General features: G+C 40.5%; 1 protein-coding gene across 2 annotated transcripts in view; it reads left to right on the top strand.

Moving 5' to 3' along the window:
* Positions 1 to 4,166: 4,166 nt before the first annotated feature.
* LOC308331108 (receptor-type tyrosine-protein phosphatase gamma-like) overlaps positions 4,167 to 22,498 on the top strand; it is a 110,146-nt gene continuing 91,814 nt past the window's right edge. Inside the window, exon 1 of one of the 2 annotated variants that reach the window (XR_013965550.1) lies at positions 4,167 to 4,807. Coding sequence is in view for 1 of the 2 variants with exons in the window: in XM_080786264.1 (XP_080642390.1) it covers positions 4,723 to 4,807 (85 nt within the window). In the remaining variant the exon portion in view is untranslated. The remainder of the gene's footprint in view (positions 4,808 to 22,498) is intronic. The other variant, XM_080786264.1, reaches the window with a different exon arrangement.

Below are 22,498 nucleotides of genomic sequence, written 5' to 3'. Positions count from 1 at the left end.
TCAATTGTTAAGCCCTGTTTTATACTTTGTCATACAATGGTGATGCACAGCAAAAATAGCATATCTAAGCACACAATGCATCATAAGATGTTGTGAGCCTGTAGATCTGGTATTTTCACTGTTTTTAACGTTTGGGAAATGTTCGCATTTAATGACTTGCCCTATACTGGGATGCCAGTGTCAATGTAGCTAAATTGTGATATCTTGCAGCAGTCCATTGTGACTTGCAAATCAACACACACTGGTGTGAAAGGAAAATTTATCCAGAAGCTGATCTGCTCCCTTATGAGTCAACAGTTTGGCAGGGATAGCAGTGAAGCTTTGTCTTTCTCTATAGACACCAACACCAAAGTTATTTTGCCTTGAACAATATTCAATTTGTGCATAAACACCTGGTTTCACATTCCCACATGGGAAAACATCTACTTCTCATCCAAAAGGGTATCTAGACCCCCCCCCCCCCCCCCCCCCCCCCGGCCAAAGGAGAAATGTTTGATTCTGGGCTTCAAGCAGGACTACGTTGCTACATCATCAGAAGATATTTCCCCCTGTTGTTTCATGAAATGACTCTGTCCAGTATCTTTCTTCAACCAATGAATTTACAACCTCCCCTGGTACTTAAGTGATGGTCCTTGGTGACTGGAACTACTGAAGTGATTTATGGTAACATGTTCTTTTTTTATTATTATTTTTTTTCCAGACACCTTCTACTATGGCTTCAGATAGTACACAGTCCCCCCTCCTTGATTCTTCTCCTACTAATCATGTTTGTTAGTTTGTCCTATAATTTCTTAATTTCTTCTATAATGTAATTTCTTATATAATGTCAAATATTTAACAGGCCTAAGTGTGCTGAACAAATTTTCTGAAAATCTCAGCATGGTGGCTACTCCCTGCTTGCATCCGAGAGGGGCATAATGCATTGCATGGCTCATACCCTGGTCAGGATCTGTACCTGTGACAATGCAGTGTTTCAGGTTATACATGTGTACAGTATACTTTATAATAATGTCCAAACTTTGCTGATAACCTTCAGAGTCTGATTTCAAAGCACAATGGATGACTTGGAAGAGGGGCAATATTTTGTGTTCTTGATGTGAGAGAAACCTTTCAATGACATCAGGTCAGTGTACGTGATCAATACGTATGGTGCAAGGGACTTGTCATATGGATATAAAGATCCATATTGCTATTTATTCAATAATGCTGTTTTGACTGTTCAGCTGTTTCATTGCCAATGCAATTCTTATTTGATTAGTATGAGCCTGAGGTATGACATGCACAAGAAGGGTGATATTTAATTACATGGAGATACAGTTACAAGAATGTTGACAAAAAATGGTTCATGGTTTATTAATTTTACCCATCAGAAAAATCATCCACTCAGCCTCATGAAGGATTGAACAAGCTCATCATGTCTCTTATTGCATGAGAATTGTTTATATGCCCACTAGACATTAAGATAGCTGTTCTTCGTTGGCATCTTCTGAGGAGTAAAGCAGCACAGCGCACTTCGCTGAGTATTTAGTTTATGAAACAATAATAAAGATAAGAAATATACATAGTATATCCGAGCCAATCAATGCTGTGGTTGTATTAACAGAACTGAACATCAATTAGTTTGATTCATCAACACTTGGCCTGGTCCTGTACCTAGCTTCATCAAAGTTGTAGAATTTGTATCCTGATATGTCCTGAGATTCAGTGTCATAACAAAATGAAATGTAATAATTGTATATGGTGATTTTTTTTTTTTATATTAAAATGTATAAGCACATAGATTTATGTTATTTTTGTAGTGGGTGTTGAATATTAAGAAGCTGGCTGTGAGTACCCCGGAAGCCAAAGGTTAATCCTTCCCTACCCTTAAGCAGTGGAATGTGCTTCTTGGAAATTGCTTTTTTTAAAGCAGTTAAGCAGGGGGGAAAGAAAAAAGAAATCGTCCTAGTGTATGCCCTGTGGACCCCCGCCCCCCTTTTATCAATTCCCCTCACCAGTGGTGAAGTGCCCTTCGTAGGTTCTGGCCCCTGTCCCTGAGAGACTCTGCATGCCTCTGCTCTGCCCTTGGCTATGCATACAACAGTAGGATATATAGTAGCATGCCACTTTAGTCGGGAGAACTAGACGACATGGCCAACAAAAGATAAACTATTTGGGAAAAGTGTGGTAATGGTAAAAAAAATAGCCTTCAAGTAAATAATGTAAGATATATTGGGAGAATCAAATAAATTAGATATGGTCAACCTGAATTATGTTACATAATTGATGCACTCAGTCGTACATTGTATGCTGACTGTCAACAGAAATGCATAAATAATACAAAATATGACTCTCAAAAAGGTAAAGAGGGGCATGGGGGGGGGAGTACTGGACCAGAATCATTTATTTGTAAACACTCTATCTGAGGTAGGCCTACTACAGTTCTGTCAGCTGTCGGACACAATGCTAGGATGACATTTAGGGGGAGATTCTTCTTATTATGCAATCTTTAATCTTGGCTATAACTGAGCATTTTCAAAAATAACAAAAGATCATGTCATCACAAAAAATAAAACACTATTATGAACAGAGTGGAAGAAAAAAAGAAGAAAGGGGGGGGGGGGTGGTGATGACCTGTCTAAGGGAAAAGTGAACTGAAAGGTCGATTTTCAGGCCTGTTTTAAAGGAAGCCAGTGATCTGTATTTTTTGAGGGAAGGTGTCAGGGCATTCCACACTTGGGTGGCAGTGCTGCAAAAGGAGAATTTACCCATGTTTGTTTTATAAGTGGGTGGTACAAGATCGTTGTTCTCGCTCCCTCTAGTATTGTGGCTGTGGGTGTCGCTCACTTTTTGGAGGTGATTAGTCAGGTATACTGAGGGCTGTGTTCATTGAAACCTGAGGATCATGACAGCCTGACAGGATGCCCAAAGGTCTAGGGAGGCTTTGAGAGGTAGGCGTTTTGGAGAGGAAGCAGATGGCTCACGCTAAAAGGAAAGGGCCCTTGTTATGGTCTTCAACAGCCCCACAGAGAACAGGGTAATTAAATGAAAATTTAATCAGATTCCTCAAATTAAAATGTCCAGCTGGATAGTTTGCAGCAAGAACCCTGACCAAACCGTATACCCAACTTCTCCTCATTACATTTGTGTCATTGGTGACCATGGAATTCTCAGACCAATACAAACTCATGTGATTATATTCAAGGTGATGATTACTGCTAAATTATTCCATTCACAGTTCTGCTGACGGGAGGCAAAGGGACCACCACAGTGGGTGGCCACAGAGGATAGACTCGACTGGAAGGAAGCCATCAGCAAAACAACGCAATGGCACTCACAGCCTCACAGGAGGATTCATTATTAGATTTGTGTGCAAAAACAGTGAATATATAGGATTTAATTTTGTTTAGTCTGCAAATATTTCACCTGCAAGTGTCACTGTAGTTATTAAAATTGTGTTTCACGATGTCTAATGCAGGGGGTCCCTCTACTGTACTATACTGTACTATCACTGTACTGTAGGCTACTGTCACTGTGTCACACCCAAAATCATTTCGTTAATAATGTGTCAACAGGGCAACTTGTTTATTGCCTCTAGAATTAATCGTTTTATTTGCCCTGTGCATTCGTGGACAGCAGTTTTTAGTGCTTACTACATACACAGTGGATCTTCTCCAGAAGTCCACTTTCATCAAATTGAACAGCTCGAATTGAATTGTATACATGTCATGGTGCCTTTGACTGGTTATTGTTAGTGCATGGTAGCGTGTGTGACTGTGTGTGTGTGGCTGCGCAACAGTGACACTTGTGTGAAAACAAACCAAACGTGCTCGGACACAGCCAGCCAGGGACACAGCCAGCCAGCCAGCCAGCCAGGGACCCAGGGACACACAAAGCTCAGTAATGGAGTGGCTGCACCACTCAGATAGAAAATGCTGACAGAGATATGTTCTGATAGGCCTGCTATAGCCTTCAGTTCATTTTGTGATCCAACGTGAATTTAATGAGTGTATAACTGCCGACTACGATGCTGTACCATAACACAGCCTAGTTTAATGCATTGCGACTCGCGAGTCATCTCACTCCAACACACATGGTCTGGCATACAGCAAATCAAGAGCCCAGTTCCCCTCCCGCTCCTGCTCCTCCCGCCCCATGCAGGGTCCCTTCATGCATCTGTCCGATAGAAAGCATCGGTGGCCAGGAATCTTGTCATGCCTGACCGCGAGTCTACTTCCTGGATGGAAGAATGGGACGTTTCCCACACAGCTTTCTTCGTACTCTCCACGTTGTCCTTCTTCGACGTGCGGGGACGGCAAGGATAATCACTGAATAACGACCGCGCGGTCTAATCGATACTATTTGACCACTTTTTTCTGCAGTTAAAGAGGGCGATTGATCGCCGACGGACTCTATACTGACTTTGGGAATTTCGCTATGTAGAAGCTCGCTCCGTGCAAGGTCGAGGCGAACTGCTTGTGAACTCTTTTCGCACGGGTCTGCGTCTACTCCTCGAAGCAGATGCCTCCTCAGCCGGGGTTGGAGACGACTGATCTGGGATTCAAACGGAGACTGTCGTAGGCTAGCTTAAACGCAACACCTTTATTTTGTTTTGTTTTATTTTACCTTGCATTCGAACGTTTTGTCAACTTGACCTCAAGCTGCCGTTGAGCGTATGTGATTTTAAAACCTCAAAACTTTGTCACCCGTTGCCTTCTTGTTGCTCTCGATGAGTATTCTAACATGCGGAGAATACGGGAACCGAGTTACTGGTGGATCTTATCCTTAATGTTTTTAACCTTGCCCAAACACATAGACTGTCACCCTGGTAAGTAGTTTCAAAATTGATGACCATTTGCTACATCTATGCATGCAACCTTTTAGCGATGCCATTTGATCAAGGGCGAGCCGATGGTTGATATCCTAAATTAAAATGAAGACAAATGTCAGCTGCAGTGTGACATTATGAACTGATTTCTACTGTGCTACGATCATACCATAATATAGTCAGCGACCCTTTCAAGAGTCAAAGACTACGGTATTTAGACGAGTTTAGTTGTAGCGTTGTGCCCCCCAGATTAATTTGTTAGAGGGCAATTCAGAATTCATTGCAAGTCCTGGTTTAAAGTATTAACATTGTCAGCGTTATTATGGTCAGTTATTCATAGTGTACAACGATGTCGATTCACTGCGTGCACCAATTTAAACTTAATCTTAGACTTAATCTTTAGTTAGACATGACGCACGTCACGCACCCATTGCACATTATTATGGACAATGCAATTTATTTTACAAGTATTGTGCATGGCCATGCTGCACAGGTTGACTCGATCGATGTATGACATTTGTGTCGTTTAGTTGATGTACAGTGGAAGTGATGGAACAACAGAAGCCCATACACTCACATTCTCCCCCAATCCCCCCGTTTCCGACCCTTCCTCTGCAGGCTGTACTGCATACAGTTTATTCCTGGCATGTTTCAACAGACCTAGGCTGTGACATTTGTAGGCAGGAGCTTTAGACCTTAACGCTGGCATGCAGTAATTACAGATCCATTTTCTCGCTTTGTTTTATAGAACATTTCACACATATTTGACAACCTCTTATTGGAGAGCAACATCACAAATGTTTCCCCCTTTTGGTTCATACAGTTATAGGCCTTTTGTCATCCCATATCCATTTCAGTAAAGAAAACCCACCTTTTTTGTCTGTTTTAAATTCAATATTTGTAACAGGTTATTTATATTTGAAAGTGGAATATTATTGAGGCATCCTAACTTGTGGAAATGTGTGTTTGTTGTTGGGATCCCTCTGTTGATGCCTTTTCTTTTTGTTGTTGATACACATCCATATGGTGTGTTTTGTCATTCTTCAAATGAAGTTGAGCATATGCAGGTGGATGGATTGAGGTCGATATTTCCCACATGTAACTTTGCAACACACCTAAGAGGTCATAATGCACAATGTCAAGCTGAGAAATATGGTGTAACTTCTTCAAATCTAGGCTCTATACTCACTATTACACATATGTGATCCTATAACAATACATTAGTCTTATCTAATTTGGTGAACATTTGCGTGTGTGTGTGTGTGTGTGTGTGTGTGTGTGTGTGTGTGTGTGTGTGTGTGTGTGTGTGTGTGTGTGTGTGTGTGTGTGTGTGTGTGTGTGTGTGTGTGTGTGTGCGTGTGTGCGCGTGTGCGTGCGCAGTGTAGACCTAATGTGCAGATAAAATTGGCATGGGGTTATTATTGTTTTATGATCACATTGAAGTGTTATTTTACAGTATAATTATCTCAAGTCCATTCCTCATACTGTTTCAGTGTTTTTTGTTGTTATGATTGTTGATTGTTTTGATCATATTTGCCTTTCAGTTGAAGATACTCTGAGCTGGTCTCAGTATAGCATGATAATTGATTGCTTAACAATATTACCCATAGCGACTACTATAGTCCACATCATTTCGTCTGTCTAGCTCAGCATCCAAAACAAAAAAGACATGCTGGCCACAGTGGCCAGTAGCTTCAGGCAGACCTGTTTTCAGAGAGGAGAGAGAGAGGGAGAGAACGAGGGAAACTAGAAATGCTGCTGGACAAATGACTGTACTTTCCTGTGTTTCATGACAATAGTGATTTATGTCCTCGCAATAAGGCACTATCACTGAAGGACGTATGCTACACTGAAGGACTTGGCCATATCAATATGTCCTTGTCCTCCAATCACCTCACCCCCGTTTCCCTTAAACAAGCTTGCTCTGAAGTGTAATGCTATGTCAGGATTGCTTAATGCCGTCATTCACCATCTAGGGAATATACCATTTACAGAAAGTGTGCCTTTCCCACCATGCTGATGCTTGTATGCATTCTTATGACCACCATTTGCCACAAATTGAAGTGCTCATATATAAGACTCCTTGCTTGGTAACTTTCTTTTTGTTGTACCATGTCTATCTGGTATATTTTGCAGCTGGTTTATTTCAATTGAAATCAGAGCATGATTATTCACATTGTATTATACTTTGATACCATGCAAGCTCAAAAGAGTGGTTCTTAGATCACCTTGAGAGAGACAGAGTTATCTGTTTGGCATATGTTGAAGAAAAACAAGATATATCCTCCTTGACTGTTAGGTCCATTAGGTCCATTAAGTTCAAGGGGTACATTTGTAGCCATGGTTTGTGTAAGTGGTACAGTAGGTGTCAAGGTGACATTACAAATTATCATATTGTATTCAACGTCATTCACTTAAATTGTACATTAATTACAATGCATGGCTTTCCACTGATTATTTCAACTAAGTTCACAACATGGTTAGTTGGTCAATGCTCCATTCTGTAAAGGAAGGGCTGGCCGCTGGTCTGGATTTCCCAGAACAGCCCAGACTATATATTGTTCCTATTGTTGTTACTGCAGCCTAAGCCTTCTTGAAAAGGTATGGACTGTAAAGGCCGATTCATACTCCAAAACTAATAGTAATTCATTAACCCTAGAACACGAAACATATTTTGTGTTACACCATCACTAAACACAGGTATATTTTACCCAATGTAATATATTGGTAGAAAGTTTCAACAATAAAACAGTTGAACATACCTTTTTTGTACTCTTTTTTTTAAATTTAAATTATTATTAAAAATAGATATCATGGGAGGGCCTATCATAGCCTAGGTGGGCAAAATTGTTGAAAAAGGTGCATATTATTTAGAAAAATATTCCTAAAAAAAAGAAATGGAGCTGGGAGTCCACCGATTCCTGGGACATGTGAGAACCTACCTTCTATGATGTCACTGATCATCATGAAGGTACAGAAAGACCTGCCCACCTCAGACATCAGCAAGTAGCAACATTATGAAAATATAATTGTGCGGGTGAAAATTCCCAGCAATTGTGCTGGCAATGTCCCTGTCTTTCACGTGGACAAATAACTTTCAGTTTACATGAGGTTGAGTAGATAATATGGCAGAATCAATTAAATATGGAGGAAGTAGATTAATTTGTCCTATCATTATCCTTATGTTTGGAACACTAAATCATGGCAGATTGTAAAAAAGCAGCTGCACCCAACCTCAACATTACAGACTTGAGATTTATGCCTTATTAGCATTAAAATGTTCTTTTTGCTCAATTAAATGAAGATAGCTGTTTGTAATGAAATAAACTTCCAAATCTGATTTGAAGCTTCATAAACTTTCATAGATAATAGATTGTTCTCTGCAAGCAGTAACAGTTGATGTTCACTCTTCTGCCTGGCACAGAGCAGTGAGGTGATTCTAACAGTCCACCGGTGTCTGAGCACGAGCGGAGACAGTCCTCATTAAACCCTTGCAGAGATGATGTTTGTTTTTTTCTCAGTTAACACTGAGAGATCAGTTTGGGACGCTTTCACTTTTCACACGCAGATTCCTCTGTATAACCTTGAAACTGGTAGATTATTCTTTTGAACACCTTGGTCCTCACAGCAATAGGAGAGCATTACAATTTAGGCATTTAGCAGACATACACAGAGCATCATGAGAGGTATTTTTATGGTTTGTTCATAGTTTGTATACAAAAAAATAATAAAGCATAGCCTACAGTTAGAACAGTATGTCTCTGATCTTTCATTTGCCCAGTGTATATCAAAAAGCTTAATACTTTCCCTTATTTTTATAATTTGACCAAACTAAACCACCAGTAACTATGGCTTTATAACAAATGGCAGTAGTTTCTGCTATGAACATATTTGTCCCAGCTAATTTCTGAGAAATCCAAATGGGAGGATATGCTGAGTTAGATAGTTTTGGAGGCAGAAGAGGGGCTTACAGACTGCCCTATCGATCCTGTTGACATGCTTCCCTTTGGGTAATGCAAATGTTTCCATTCTTCAATGCAAACATTCAAACCCCCCTGTTAGTGGAACCGTAATTAACTCTGGATCTGAATAACATGTCCTTTCGCTATTTGACATTTTCATATTTCAGAATGACATGTTTTCAGGCATTCTCAACAAAGACAACTATTGTATTTAATAAAAGGAGATAAAAAAATCACACCCGTGTGAACTGAGTGGTGCAACTCCCCTCTCTCCCCCTCCTCTCCTCTCCCCCCCCCCCCCCCTCTCTCTCTCTCTCTCTCTCTCTCTCTCTCTCTCTCATTAGCAGGCAACAGTGCAGCACTAATACTATCTCTCTCTCTCTCTGTTTCTGGCACAACAGTGCCCCTACTGGTACTCATAGTCATACTGGTGCTCATTAACGTCACATAGGTGAACACGGACATTGCTGTTCCTTGGAGTGGTTGCACCACTCAAAAAAAAGAAGGATGGGTAATTACCTGAGGAATACAAAATACCTGGTACTCCTAAAGACTTGATGTCTAGCAAAGGATGTTTGTTATTGTCATGGCTAGTCTAAACCTCACAGCACCAGTGTTTATCACAGCTGAGAGCACTTCTCCCCAGGTAACCACTAATCATCTAGGGATTCTAGAGCTCATCTGTTCCTGCAGTAAACAGCCATCTCAAGACAGAGGTTGGAACTCTCTTCCTCGTCGGCCTCAAGGCTTATTTATACTTAGTTATGCATCGGTGTCGCACGTCGAAAATAGCCGATCTACAAGCTCAGAGCGCATTGCACCGCAAGAATCACGGGATCTTGGGCGCCGATGGCCTAGGCCCTAATGGTTAAGGCATGTACCATACAGGTATAGGCTCTGTGAAGCATCCTGACATCCTGAAATTTTCCGTGTTCGATTCCTGAGTCCGACTGACCTTTGTGCGTGTCACTCCCTGACTCTTTCCCCGTTTCTTGTCAATACTACACTGTACTATATCAATATACCGTAGGCAGAAAGGCCCCACAATTATCTTAAAAAAAAAGGTCACAGGAAAGTGTCTCTTTCTAGGCTCTCTAGCTGTGCCATTGCGCAAAAAGTGTTGAATAGGCCTTCACGATATTAGTGAAATAAGTGTGTAATCCTGACAAATTGGGGAAGGACCATTTAAATTTGACACAATAGCTGACCCACAGATTTTCTTGCCTATAGTTATCAGCAGTCTTTCTTGATTACAGATAACACAGATATACATGGCAATGTATTAGTAATTAAGATGTTTAATTATTATTTATTATTTTATAATATTATGCTAAATATTATTACATTTCTCTAATCAATTATTACCATGTTGTCACTATTATTGCCCCTATTATGAATTCATTGGGAAAACGGTAGTCAGAGTAAATGTAGTAAATTGAAAGTGAATGTAGCTAATTGAGTTTTGCGATGCATTTCTATTCATAGTATAGTAATGATTAAGTGCTAGCCTAATAAGTAATAACCCACAGGTTAAATACTAAAACTAACTGGCCAGTTAGGCAGTTACTATCTGTCCTTATTCTCTCATTTTAATCCCTAAATTGATGATAATGTCCTACACCAAATGGAGAAAGGCTAGCATGAGGCCATAATAAAGATGAAAGAAGACATAGTGCTGTTAGGCATGCATAATGGGAATTGATTTGCAACTTAAAGAAATATCACATAATTGCCTTGAGTCACAGAATCATTACCTTGAGTCAGACAAGTATCTATTGAATGCTGTTCTTCCGCCTTTGTTTGCACTTAGCTTTTGGATAGCCTTTGTGTTAGCGATTGGATTCCTCTTACTCTGAGATGGGTCACACATGAGCAAGCAATCAGTGTCAAGAAAGTTTCAATGAAATGTATTAGTTGTCTATGTTACATCATAAGGGACTGACAGAGTGTGCAATATAAGATTCTGGATTAAGAAAAACTTAAAAACAGCAGTGTTTCAAGAAATTGATTTTGAATAGGCCTGCAAAAATTGTATAGGCAGGATTTTACAGCAAAGCCATGTGTGTGTTTCTGTCCAGGTCATCAGATCGTTATGTATTTCACACTAGGGATCACACACTGCAAGAGTTCGCCAAGATGCAATCTAGACCCGATACATATAGGCTACATTTGTTTAGTTTTTATTCCAATTCATTTTGACGTCTCACGTATGTGTCGTGCAGGATCTCTCTCTCTCTCTGTCTATCTTTTTCTCTCTCTCTCTGATTCTGACACTGTTTTATCAACATTATTCAAGTGGTTTTATAGACTATACTAACAGCTAAATTAGACTAATATAGCTACCAATATCAATATGTTTGACAGTTGGAATACCCAAGGAATAAGTATGACACCTTCATTTACCTATATGGTTTCACAGAATAAAGGTTATATCCATTGATCGATACAGGCAGACAGAATTTCTGTCTTCACAGACACAGCTGTCCTATGCTCTCATTGGCTGTAAGACAGACCTTCTCGGGATGCGGCAACCCCATTCATACTGTATGATCAGACCTGTATGTTCAGTCGGCGAGAGAGCCATATATCAAACATGTTAGATATTCAGAAACACTCGGGAAGGCATCAGCGAGCGCTTGGATCGTCTCGCAGAGCCTTTCACACACATTGAGCGAAACCTCTGCGATCAACGCCTGCAGTGTGTGGGGCCATAAAACACTATGAAGAGTGTTCACATAAACCTATATTTGCTGGAAATAAATGGAGTGGAAAATGACTTCTCTACTCAATATGAGATTACACGTGTTATTATGACGTCATAAACATTTTGTACGAGAACTGGAAGCCTTCTTGTTTTTGCTAAATTGCCACATGCATAGGCCTGGATCTGAATCCCTGGCCCTGAACGTTCACTTGCAAAATAGGCTTTATTTGTAATGCTAAGTGAGTGAAACAGACTGGCTTGTGACGCTACTCACTCTGCACTTTGCTAGTGATCTGGTTTAGAGAGGATACAGAAAGGGTCTGTATGTGTGCTTACTGCTTATACGTACTGCAGAATACCAGATACAGTAGGTTGGCTCTAGTTCGTATCTTGGCACACAACAGAGCAGTAAATGGAACCCAGAGTTTCCACATACTGCCGGAAGACTGGTGATGTGTGAGTTTATATCCTGGAGTGGCCAATTCAATGGAGTTCAGAGGAGGAATAACGTAATGGCATGTATATTATCAAGGGGGATTTAGCACAGACCCACTGTTACAAGCAGAGTGACCTGTGACCGGGGCAGCGGTGGCTGAACGGTTTGCGGAGCGGTCTTGATATCGGAAGGTGCCCTTGGACAAGGCATTGAACCCCTACCATGAAATGTTCTATGAGCAGGGCCTGGCTGTAAACAAGTGCTTGAGCTTAGTCCAGTTACCCTGGGTAAACATATAGTACCTTTCATTTCCTTTGGGGCTCAGGGCTTTTCAACTCTTATATTATTAATATTAAGCAGTCAATAATGTTTGCCAATTTTTTTATACCAATTTGACCATTATGCCAATTAATCCCCCTCACACTTCTATGTTGCAACTTGCCACATCACAATCACTTCTATTGTACCCTACTGGTACCCTCCTGCCAGTGATATGAGGTGCCCCCATCAGGAGAAAGTAGTGCCTTCATCCTGTCACACTGTCCTTGAGTGAGGGTAGTGTGTGCACAAAAAAGGCACTGAGCTTTCAACATACTCCCAAAAATACTCAAGTATAAAAAATACTCAAATGTTCAAATTTGCAGGAATACTCAAAAGCAATCTGTTTTATTCAACTTTCCCAAAGTGTCCAGTGCAACAAAATGGTGTTCCAACAAGAAAACAGCAACTCTATTTACAACTACTGGCCAGGTTGGTCCTAACTCCACTTCAGCCCTACATTGACTGCTCGAAAGTGGAAGGTCCCCCTCCCATCTAAAGAGGCGACACTCCCGTTAAGTCCCATAGTAACAGTGCCTCCGCCATATTGGAGTGATGACGTAACTCTGGTTGCTTTAAAAAACATTAAAACGTTTTTGTAATCCTATTCTACTCTCATATATATATTTATTTACCCATTTATTTATCATATTTATGAATTGATCAAAGCAGAAATTAGTAACTAATTCTGAATGAATAGTTACTAATTAGTAATTAGTAACTATTCATTCAGAATGTAAGGGTGCCTGTGCACATGCATGTATGCACATGACTGTGCATGTTTACGTGCATGTTTGAGGTGTTTACATAGACGAAGCGTTACCGCCATATTGGAGTGATGCCGGAAGCAGTGATTCCAAATATTTGAGGGCTGTCACAGTTTGTTTTTCTAATCACTTGCTTTTCAATGTGCACAGTAAATCATCTTATTTGAGGATTTAAACAGCAGCAGGTATCGTTTCTGTTCCGGGGGTATCGCGAGATTTGGCTGCCAGACAGGAAACGGTGGACAGTCTCGCGATACTTGGCACGTTCAGACATGTACTATTTGCTCTTTAGATACCTCTATAAAATTACACAGTGTACACATCGAAAAGCAACACAGCAGACAATAATGTGTTATATCTCTTCTGTTATTTTCCAGAAGTGATTACTTTACAAAAGATCTGTCATTCAGAAATAGTGTTCATGAGCTGGTCACTGAGCTCTCATGACTCCAGTGCATTCTGCCAAACTTCCGGGGGTAGTTTGCCTCCCATAGTGCGACGAATCTGCCGCCTGGAATTGCATGATAGCGAAAATGACGTTGGTGACCTTACCTCCATTTAATATACCTTGGCCAGAACCAGGAAGCACTGCAGTAACAAGACACATGTCAAACATTTTCCAAACAACATGATTTACTTAACTTAAATAATAAAGGTGAGATTTTAACCCAGTGTGAACTGTGACCTTATTTCTACATAATAATAATAATAATAATTCAACATAATTTAGGGGAGAACACAGGAAAACATTCAACAAATTGTTCGATGAGTCAGTGGCAGGGTAATCTGCTACACTAATCTTGTTCAAAACCCTCTGCTGCTGACAGACAGAGGCTGAGCTGACCCATCCCATGTTTAGAGCTGAATGCACAATCGTGGACGGGTACTACCCTGCCCTGCCCTGGCCATAGACTCTTCATCTTATTAAATACCAAGGCACGTTATCGTAATTCCCAATGTTAATCTTCAGGGGCTGTATTAGACGGTAGGCCTACAGTTTAAGTTAATAGTTCAGGCTTTGAAAACAAATCTCGTCACGGGAACATAATGTCTAGTCTAAAAAAATAAACATGAACATTGGCACCAACTTATGTGATCGGTTTTCGGCATAATTTTCTACCATGCTGCTTGCTTTGATACAGTACTTAATATCAGTTTAAAGTAAGTTTTTAAGTTTCTATTTGAGACAAAAAGTTATCAAATAGGACTATGTTCAAATTACAACTTTTTAGTTGGTTATTTCTTAGAGAATTCTGAAAAGTAGGAACCTATGTTTTTACAACTTTTTAGTTTGTTATTTCTTAAAGAATTCAGAAAATTTGGATACAATGCTAAAATATTTTTAAGACGGGACTCTGGCGGCATGTGAATTTAGGCATCTCCCTGCTTCATGCAAAAACAAAATAGCAGTGGTCTGCATGTGGTAACCATGGAGACTTAGCCACACTGAATCAAACATAACCAAATGAAACCTGTACCATCATCTCTCAATGCTGCTGACTATAATGATACATGTTCTTCCTTCATGCTGTGAATGCCATGGTGATTTAACATCCTATAACAATGGCAGTTACTTGATTAGCTAACTAAGTTTACATAGCAAATAGTTGAATCTATTAACATAATACATACAGTACACTGAAGTGTACATGTCTGCTGTCCTACATTCCTGGCGTAGAGAAGTAATTTCAAGTAAAGTAAAAGAACGTCTGAAGTCTTGACTAATGACTACTAGACTACATCTAGTGTACCTCGAATAACTTTATTGACATGTCAATTAACTTGTCAACCTGTAGGTGTCCTACTCGCACCTATGGTGCTGTTTCAGTTTGTTGAAGAGAGACCATTTGTTTTGGGTGCAGCCGTCACGACATAAGGAGGCTGTGGGGCCAAATGGTGTGTGAGACTATAGGGCTAGATTTTGAAGGTGCGTTTTACCTATTACAGTAATATGAGCTGGGGGCGTGAGGTATGTCATATTGCAATTTTAAGCATGTTAAGAAGCGCTTTCGACACCCCGTGGAGTGCGCAAAACGGCCTTGAATTAGTCATGGGAGTGTTTAAGGCGTGTTTGAGAGTTACCCAATCAACATGTCCGTACTATTTTCTTTACCAGTCAGCTGATGTCACATACGGAATGCGCACTTTGGGGATCGTTATTATTACATTTCTTCAGGCTGGCACCATAGAAGACATGACATATGACTTTGTCACATTTGGGTTAATTATTCCTATTGCACTGCATGCTGTCACCTTTATGCCTCAAAATAAGTTGTTTCTATTGAGAAACACCAGTAAAATTATATTTTAATTTAAATTATAATTATATTATATTTGAAATGAGTAATGAGTTGAATGCGTGGTGCGTATGCCCGTGATGGTATGGTCTTCGCTCGTAGCATTTTATTGAAGAAGACTTGGATCGAGTGTGATACAGCGTATGAAAGCAAACCTCTCAAGGATTATGGAGATGTTTTTATTTATTTTTAAGGTTGAGAAATGAAATAATTATGGTCGTTTCTAATCTCAACCTTTCAAAAAGAATGGATGCGTCTTTTGCTGGCTGTTGCCATGTCTCATAGAAACAAGTAAATAGGTCTATAAAAAGAATCCCAAAATAAGCGCATATAACAGGGGTCTGTAACCTATTTTAAATGAAGTGCCATGTTTTTATTTTCTAGATAGTGAGTCTGCTATATCCAGATTAATTTTAATGACACCACATTAAAATAAAAAACATATTTTGATTGTCCACAAATATAAAGTCCTTCCATCTTTTTAAATATTTTCTTGCACATTGTTATAATGATCATTATATATCCGCCTGCAGTCAGAGTTCATAGTTTTAATGAATGAATGTGATTCATTGTGAGCTGGTAGATCTGCTATTTTCAAAAGTAACATTTTAATTACATTTTTGTATTAGCCGTCCTTAAGTTGGGCAAATGCATTAATCTGGGGATCCTTGACATGGGAATGTGCTGTGTGAGGATCACTGGTTTAAACAACATTAGGAGAAACCTTTAGAAACAAGAAAAGCAACCACAACTACCAATATTTACAAGCAACTTTACAGAAAAAGAAGCCGCTTATAATAAACAGACTTGGCAACACTCCAGCAGCGTCCCAGAGCCGCTCAAGTGTAAAATCAAACAGTGCTTTAAATTCTTTTTGCGTTTATGAGGTGCCTAGACCCACGTCTAATCGTTATGCGCAGGTCAAGGGGCTTAATAGCAAATTGCGCAAAGCGAAAATAATTAACATATGGACACTCCCACAATGCTAAAATATTCAGCAACGTCGTATTCCATATGTGTGTGCGTTCAACACGGGACGATAAGGCTTTCATAATACGATTGTGCGCAGAGCGAGGCCAATTTATGTATTACCACATGGTAAAACGCACCTTCAAAATCCAGCCCTATCTGTGGTGCCCCCTATGAGCAGAAGTGGAAGTGCTTTTTGAGGTGTCGTTAGAGGCCACTCGACATGCGATTCCAATTTGGGCATGATTGGATGTGAAGCCTGCGGAACCATTGCGGCTCAATACTGAATGAAGTGTCTGGTGCAACGCACAGGTCCTGCTCTACACCTGGTGAGAGCAGGAGTGGACCTGGTGAAACGTAGGAGGGGCCCGGGGCCCCGGACAGGAGTCAACCCACAGAGCCTAGTCCTTCCACGCGCCAGACCTCCCAGTCCTAGCAGAGTAGTTCGGGAGTGGCGGACTGTGTTGCCCTGTCTTTCCCTAATAGGACTGATCGTGGGTGGCTACTGGGACCTAAGTCGGGACTTGATCACCCCGGCTGGGTCACCTGAGTGAGGGGTATGATGTTGCGAGACCCGAAACCCTGATGACCATGGGATACATCACATCATAGGTGCATCAATGCTGTGCAATGTTTTTTTAGTTCTTAGATGTTGCATTCACGATATGGTGTTTATTTGTAAGAAATAGGCCCTGCCCACAATGTTGGGAATCTAACTACTGGCAAACGTATGGGGTATACATGATTTGATTTGGTGTTGGGGTTATAATTTGGATCAGATTGGATGATGCATTCATGATTTGCAGCATTTGTTTTGCAAAACGGGTCCCTAGTGTAAAATCTGGAGACCCACTGGAGACTGGGTTTGATTCCTCCATGGTGCCGTCGACTGCTACTGGTGGCAAATGGTAAAATGGTTGTAATTGAACAGGTTCGTAACAGAGTGGATTAATGTAAATTACTTTAAATCACTTAAGTAGTTAGTTGGCTTCTTCCACAAGCAGACATCCTTCAGTCTGTTGCTCATTTCAGCAGAATTTAACTTTAATATACGCATACTGTAGCATTATATCAACGGGGGAAACGGAAGCATGTGACTGCAGAGATTTGTTCCTCAGCTGTGATGTAACTGCCAGTGATTACTCTTCACTGTGTTTTCCCTGTGTCCTCCAGCCCTATTTTTCGAGTTTTTTTTAATCTGCACTGATTTACAGAGTAAACAACGATTGTACCTTTTCAGTTAATTAAGCTTATTCTTTCATTTAGATACAGCGATCAAGTCGGCCCTAGCGCTCTGTAACAGCCATCGATGGCACAATTAACACACTATTTAGTGTATTGTGGGTATCATGAGTATACATATTAACCCATTAAAACCGGCAATGCATCTGTGTCAGTTGCAGAAGGCAAGCTCATAGTGCATCACTTCGTGCACATTCCTAACTTATTACAGCAAGATGACACATTGTTTTATTATGGCTTTGTTTTATCCTGTTCTGATTGATCTTAATGCACTTATAAATGTAACATAGATTATTTCCATTTGAATGGATAGATGTGTGATGGTGTTAGGCCTGTCATTACGTTTCTATAGAACATAATAGTATCATTTGGATTTGGTGCTCGGCTCTTGTTTAGGTTTTGAGAAAGACATGAAGAATGGTGACAATTATACCTTCTGCCATTCAGAGACAATATTACAGAGGTACTACCTCACTTTTTGTACTTCAATATATATAAATAAGCATTGAAGTATCGATTACTAACATCAAAGAGTATTTAATGAGGAAAGCAGACTGCCTGTATCGGTATTTCCCGGTATTTCCCAGGGTGTTTAAAAGTGGCACATGCAAAGTGTTCTTTCGGTGTGGCTTTGAGTCATTTGCCCTATGTTTACATCAGCAGTACAGTAGGATAGTAGATAACCTTCTAACATCTTAAGGTCCTTTTGAGATGGGCAACGGGTGACACAGGCATTGTCGCCTGGATTAACGACAGGTCTGCTCCAGGTCTGTTCATGAGGGGCATGGGACATGTGTGCACGAAACGAGTACGCGCGTGCCAATTTCACGGGACTGCGGCCACGAAAATACGCTTGCGTAATGATGTAATCGCCCCTCAACTTCTCTGCGCGTTCAAAATAAACGCACGCCTCTCATTGAAAATGAATTACTCTGCGCGTCAGTCGCTGCCCGTCTGAAAAGGCCTTTAATCAGCTCCTCTTTGTCCCATGACCAAACGTTACACAACGGTTCATGCAAATCCAATCATAATTATTGGTAAGGTCTTTCTACCAGACAAATAGAAGGGATGAAAACTGAACCACTGTCAAAGTCAGTTCATCGAGTTCCTGAGCATATATTTACTGTGTCTGTGTCTTCAGATACCCTTTTGTTGTGTTAACTATAGATGGGCTCAAGTGACAGCCAGATAACTAACCCTTTATGTGTTTAATCTGGTCAGGGGCTTAATTTGAACCAAAGCGAAGCCAGACCCTCTGGTGTATGTACTTCACTTTACTACCATTGGGTAAGACAGAAAGGGGCAAGACTATGATTACAGATGACTAACAAGTATGAAAATTGGCCATTGCTGCTTGGTGTGTAGTTTCAGCCTATGCCTAGGGCTTCTCCACAGGAAGTCTTACAGTTTGAACTCAGACAATAGAACAATGGTTCCTCAATGACTGCTAGCCTATATATTGTGTGTGTGGTGCATGCATGTTTTAATGGGAGAATGATCCCCCCACTCCTTTCTTTTTAATTATAAGCACAAACTTAGCATACTGGCCATTTACAAATGGTTGAAGAATGATTTTACAATGTGCTATTAATCACATTGTTATTTAGGTTTAATTTATCACCAAATTAACTTGGCATTGCTTTTCAAATAAAACAAAAGCCTAATTACTGTATAATGCACATCTACTTAGTTTCAGAGATGAAAACACATTTATAGATTTAGACATTATGGTGTCTGATTTAGTGAGATCATTTTTTATTTTCACGCAAATTCTGGTTAGAATTCTGCATGGTTTTCTTCTTACAGTTTGTACTGAAACAACCAATAATATTTTCCTGCTGCATCCAGCATCCAATCATAACTAACTACTCAATCAAAATGTTGCCTCATGTTAATTCTCTCATTCTCATTCTCTAACAGAGATGGCATGCAATCCTAACAACTGCAGTTTCTGCAACAGCTGTGCATAATTGCCTCCAACAATGTAAATGTTTTAATTCATTGGATTCAAGCAGCCTCTTGCACTTAATTAAATTTTACGCATGTTGTAAAGTGAATTCAGCAGCAATATCAATCGTGCATATTGTCCAGTTTTCTTGACTTTTCCTAGTCACTTGTCTTGATTGACTTATCTATTTAGTAAGTAATCATTTAATTAATTTGGTTTCTCACACATGACATTTCACATGTTTTGACATTTGTGTAACTTTTAAGTGTTCATTATGACATTATCATACAGATGAAACTTTCTCAGTAGTGTTATGATTGAACATTACCGTGTTTCAATGAATTGCAATGATAATTCGGCCCGGTGGAGATAATAAATCCAGCACTGTGAAGGCAAGTATCAATGCATACAGATATGATTAGACGTGAAAGTACAGGAATTAGGTAGCTATGGAGGAAGTCTTCAGGAGGAGAGACATTTAAATCAAGGGCTTTGTTTGTAACTGCGCAGTTGAGTCATTCTGTGAATTGTTGTAGCTGTACAGTAATGGACATAATTTTACCGTAATGTGCTCTTAAACTGTTGGTTTCGCTGAAACTGCTTTTTTCTTTTTGGCTGTGGAGGCCTAAATGTCTGCATTGGGAATTGAGGTCTTGTTTTTTATTATTTCTAAGGTTTATGTTGGAGGTGTCAGCCTTGCTCCCTCTGTGCCACATCTTTGGCTGATCTTGGCAATTTTTGTGTTCCCATGTTCAGGGATACTGTGCCCCTTTGCACAGTAAAATCCTCAGCGTTAAAGGAAAACATTTATGACAAAATAACATTTTTAGGTTTCCAACCTAAAACATCACTGTCTGATGTGAAGAAATCAATGATATAATGTTGCAAAAATGCCCTGTCATTTGTGTCGTTTTACATCATCATGCTTACGAAATGCACATCCAACTGTATGTATACAGTTGGATTTGGGATAACTGGGGAAACCAAAGACTTGAAGCCATGTTTTTTTATTTATTTGGGGGCGGGGATTATTGGTGGTCTTTACACGAGAACGGTGTTCATAGGAAACAGCAAAATAAAGTATCGTTTGCTGGGGTCCCTTTAGAACAGCATTTGGGGGGGGGGGGGGGGGGTGAAAACGCAAAGTGAAACCACCTGTGTGTGGAAATCTTTGAGAACGCCATTTCCTCGAGTCTCCATTTAAACAGGCAAAACGGCGAATCCGCAAAACCTATGACATCCTGGCTCACGTTGGCTCACAAGTTGCAACACATGTTTATTAGTTCCTACAATGAACAAGCCTCCCTCCTAACAAGCTTGCGCTGCTCATCAGCGATGGTGAATGTAAAACCATGTAAATGAAATGCCTGATGGGTGGCACCAGCGTTTATGTAGCCTAATGTATTATGAAATATATAACCATCCCGTGGCGCGCTCTGCCTGCATGCTCTGGGCTGCCTGTCAGCCTGTCTGTCACCTCGATGTGTTAGTAGAAAGCAGGCAGCAAGCGACGGCCACAACCCCGTCGTGGTCTGGAAGCGTCATTCAAAACCCTGATAGGGTTGCGTGAAGGGGGGGCTACCTGGTTCTTCTTCTTGTACGTGGGTGACTGGTCTATTTTAATAAATTCCGACACAGAGAAAAATAGAAAATACTCTCAGTAGGCCATGGAATGAAGAACCTCACATTTTTCAATTTGGCCTCATCCTGCCTCTACTGTATATCAGGCTCTTGTCTCGTCTCCTTCTCCCCCAGCACTGTTGTCTGCTCTGGCAGAAGGGCTGTGACTTTAATCCAGTGCCCACAGGGGAGTATAAACTGTTGACATGGTGCTGTCTCCTCTGCGCTCTGATCAAAGATGGAGCAGCCGACTGTTCAACAACCTGCTTTTAAATAGGCCTCTCTTCTCCCCATGGACACGCCCACTGCCTCTCTCTTTTCCTCGTACCAAATAATTTTGATGTCCTTTCATTTTAAAATAAACTTTGTCACTGTCATCCACAGTTGATATTATTATAGTAGGCAAGGCATTCATGGCTTTAATCATGACTTCTCTCCTTGTAATGTATTTAATTGATGTGTAAATTGTCACATGATAAAAATAGTTGTGGGCTTGTATATCTGCTATATTATCACCATTGTGCAACACCGGCATAAGGTTATACATATAACCATATAACTTATTTTTTGCCTACGACATGCCCAAAGTAAATAATATGGTAAATGTGCATGCTGCCAGCTGTGATGAGCAGATTGTGTCACCTGAAGCAGGAGGAGAGTCCTCTTGATGCTGTGCCTAGGGTAATTAATCCCTTTGTAATGACGCAACTTTAAGCAAGAGCTGAGCTAGGCTTGAGTAGCTGTAGTGGGAGTGAGTATGCATGTGGTGGGCGCATATTTGGAATACAGTAGGGGTGAGTGTACTGCATTTATTTTGCACAGCTCACTGTCTAAAGGAGCTTTACAACTGTGGTAGCCCAACCTTTTCTGGACCAGCATTTGAAAATATCAAAAGGTGTTCGCGGCACACCCATCTGACCATTTAACACAGTAGCCTTGTTAACATTCACTGCCAGAGTTTCTCTAGAACAGTCTACAGCCACTGGCCAGCGTTTTTATATATATATCCGCAGCAATGCGTGTCTGTCTGTATGTATGTGTCACTGTTGCGCATCCACACACACACACACACACACACACACACACACACACACACGCACACACACACACACACACACACACACACAGTCACACACACAACACAGCATGACACCTCTCGCTGTCTACACAGGAAGAGAGCTGCTAGTGTCCCATTGGCCGTGGGGCTTAGTGTCCCAATGGCTGTTAGTCTCCCATTGGATTAGAGACTAGCCGATCATGAAAATATTGCTACTAGTTCTCTGGGTGAATGTCGACAGCTGGCTTTTCAAGCCACCTGTAAAAAAGGCGTATATTGTTTTTTATTTTTTACTTTTCATTCATTCACTTGACAATGGCTTCACAGTACTTCTGCCCTGGAGAAGTGTAGCCTACACAACAAATGTAAAA

This window comes from Protomyctophum bolini, assembly GCF_963924005.1.
Source record: "Protomyctophum bolini genome assembly, chromosome: 2".
NCBI lineage: Eukaryota > Metazoa > Chordata > Actinopteri > Myctophiformes > Myctophidae > Protomyctophum > Protomyctophum bolini.
The sequence above is the reverse complement of the archived record's forward strand: the minus strand, read 5'-3'. Positions and strand labels throughout refer to the sequence as shown.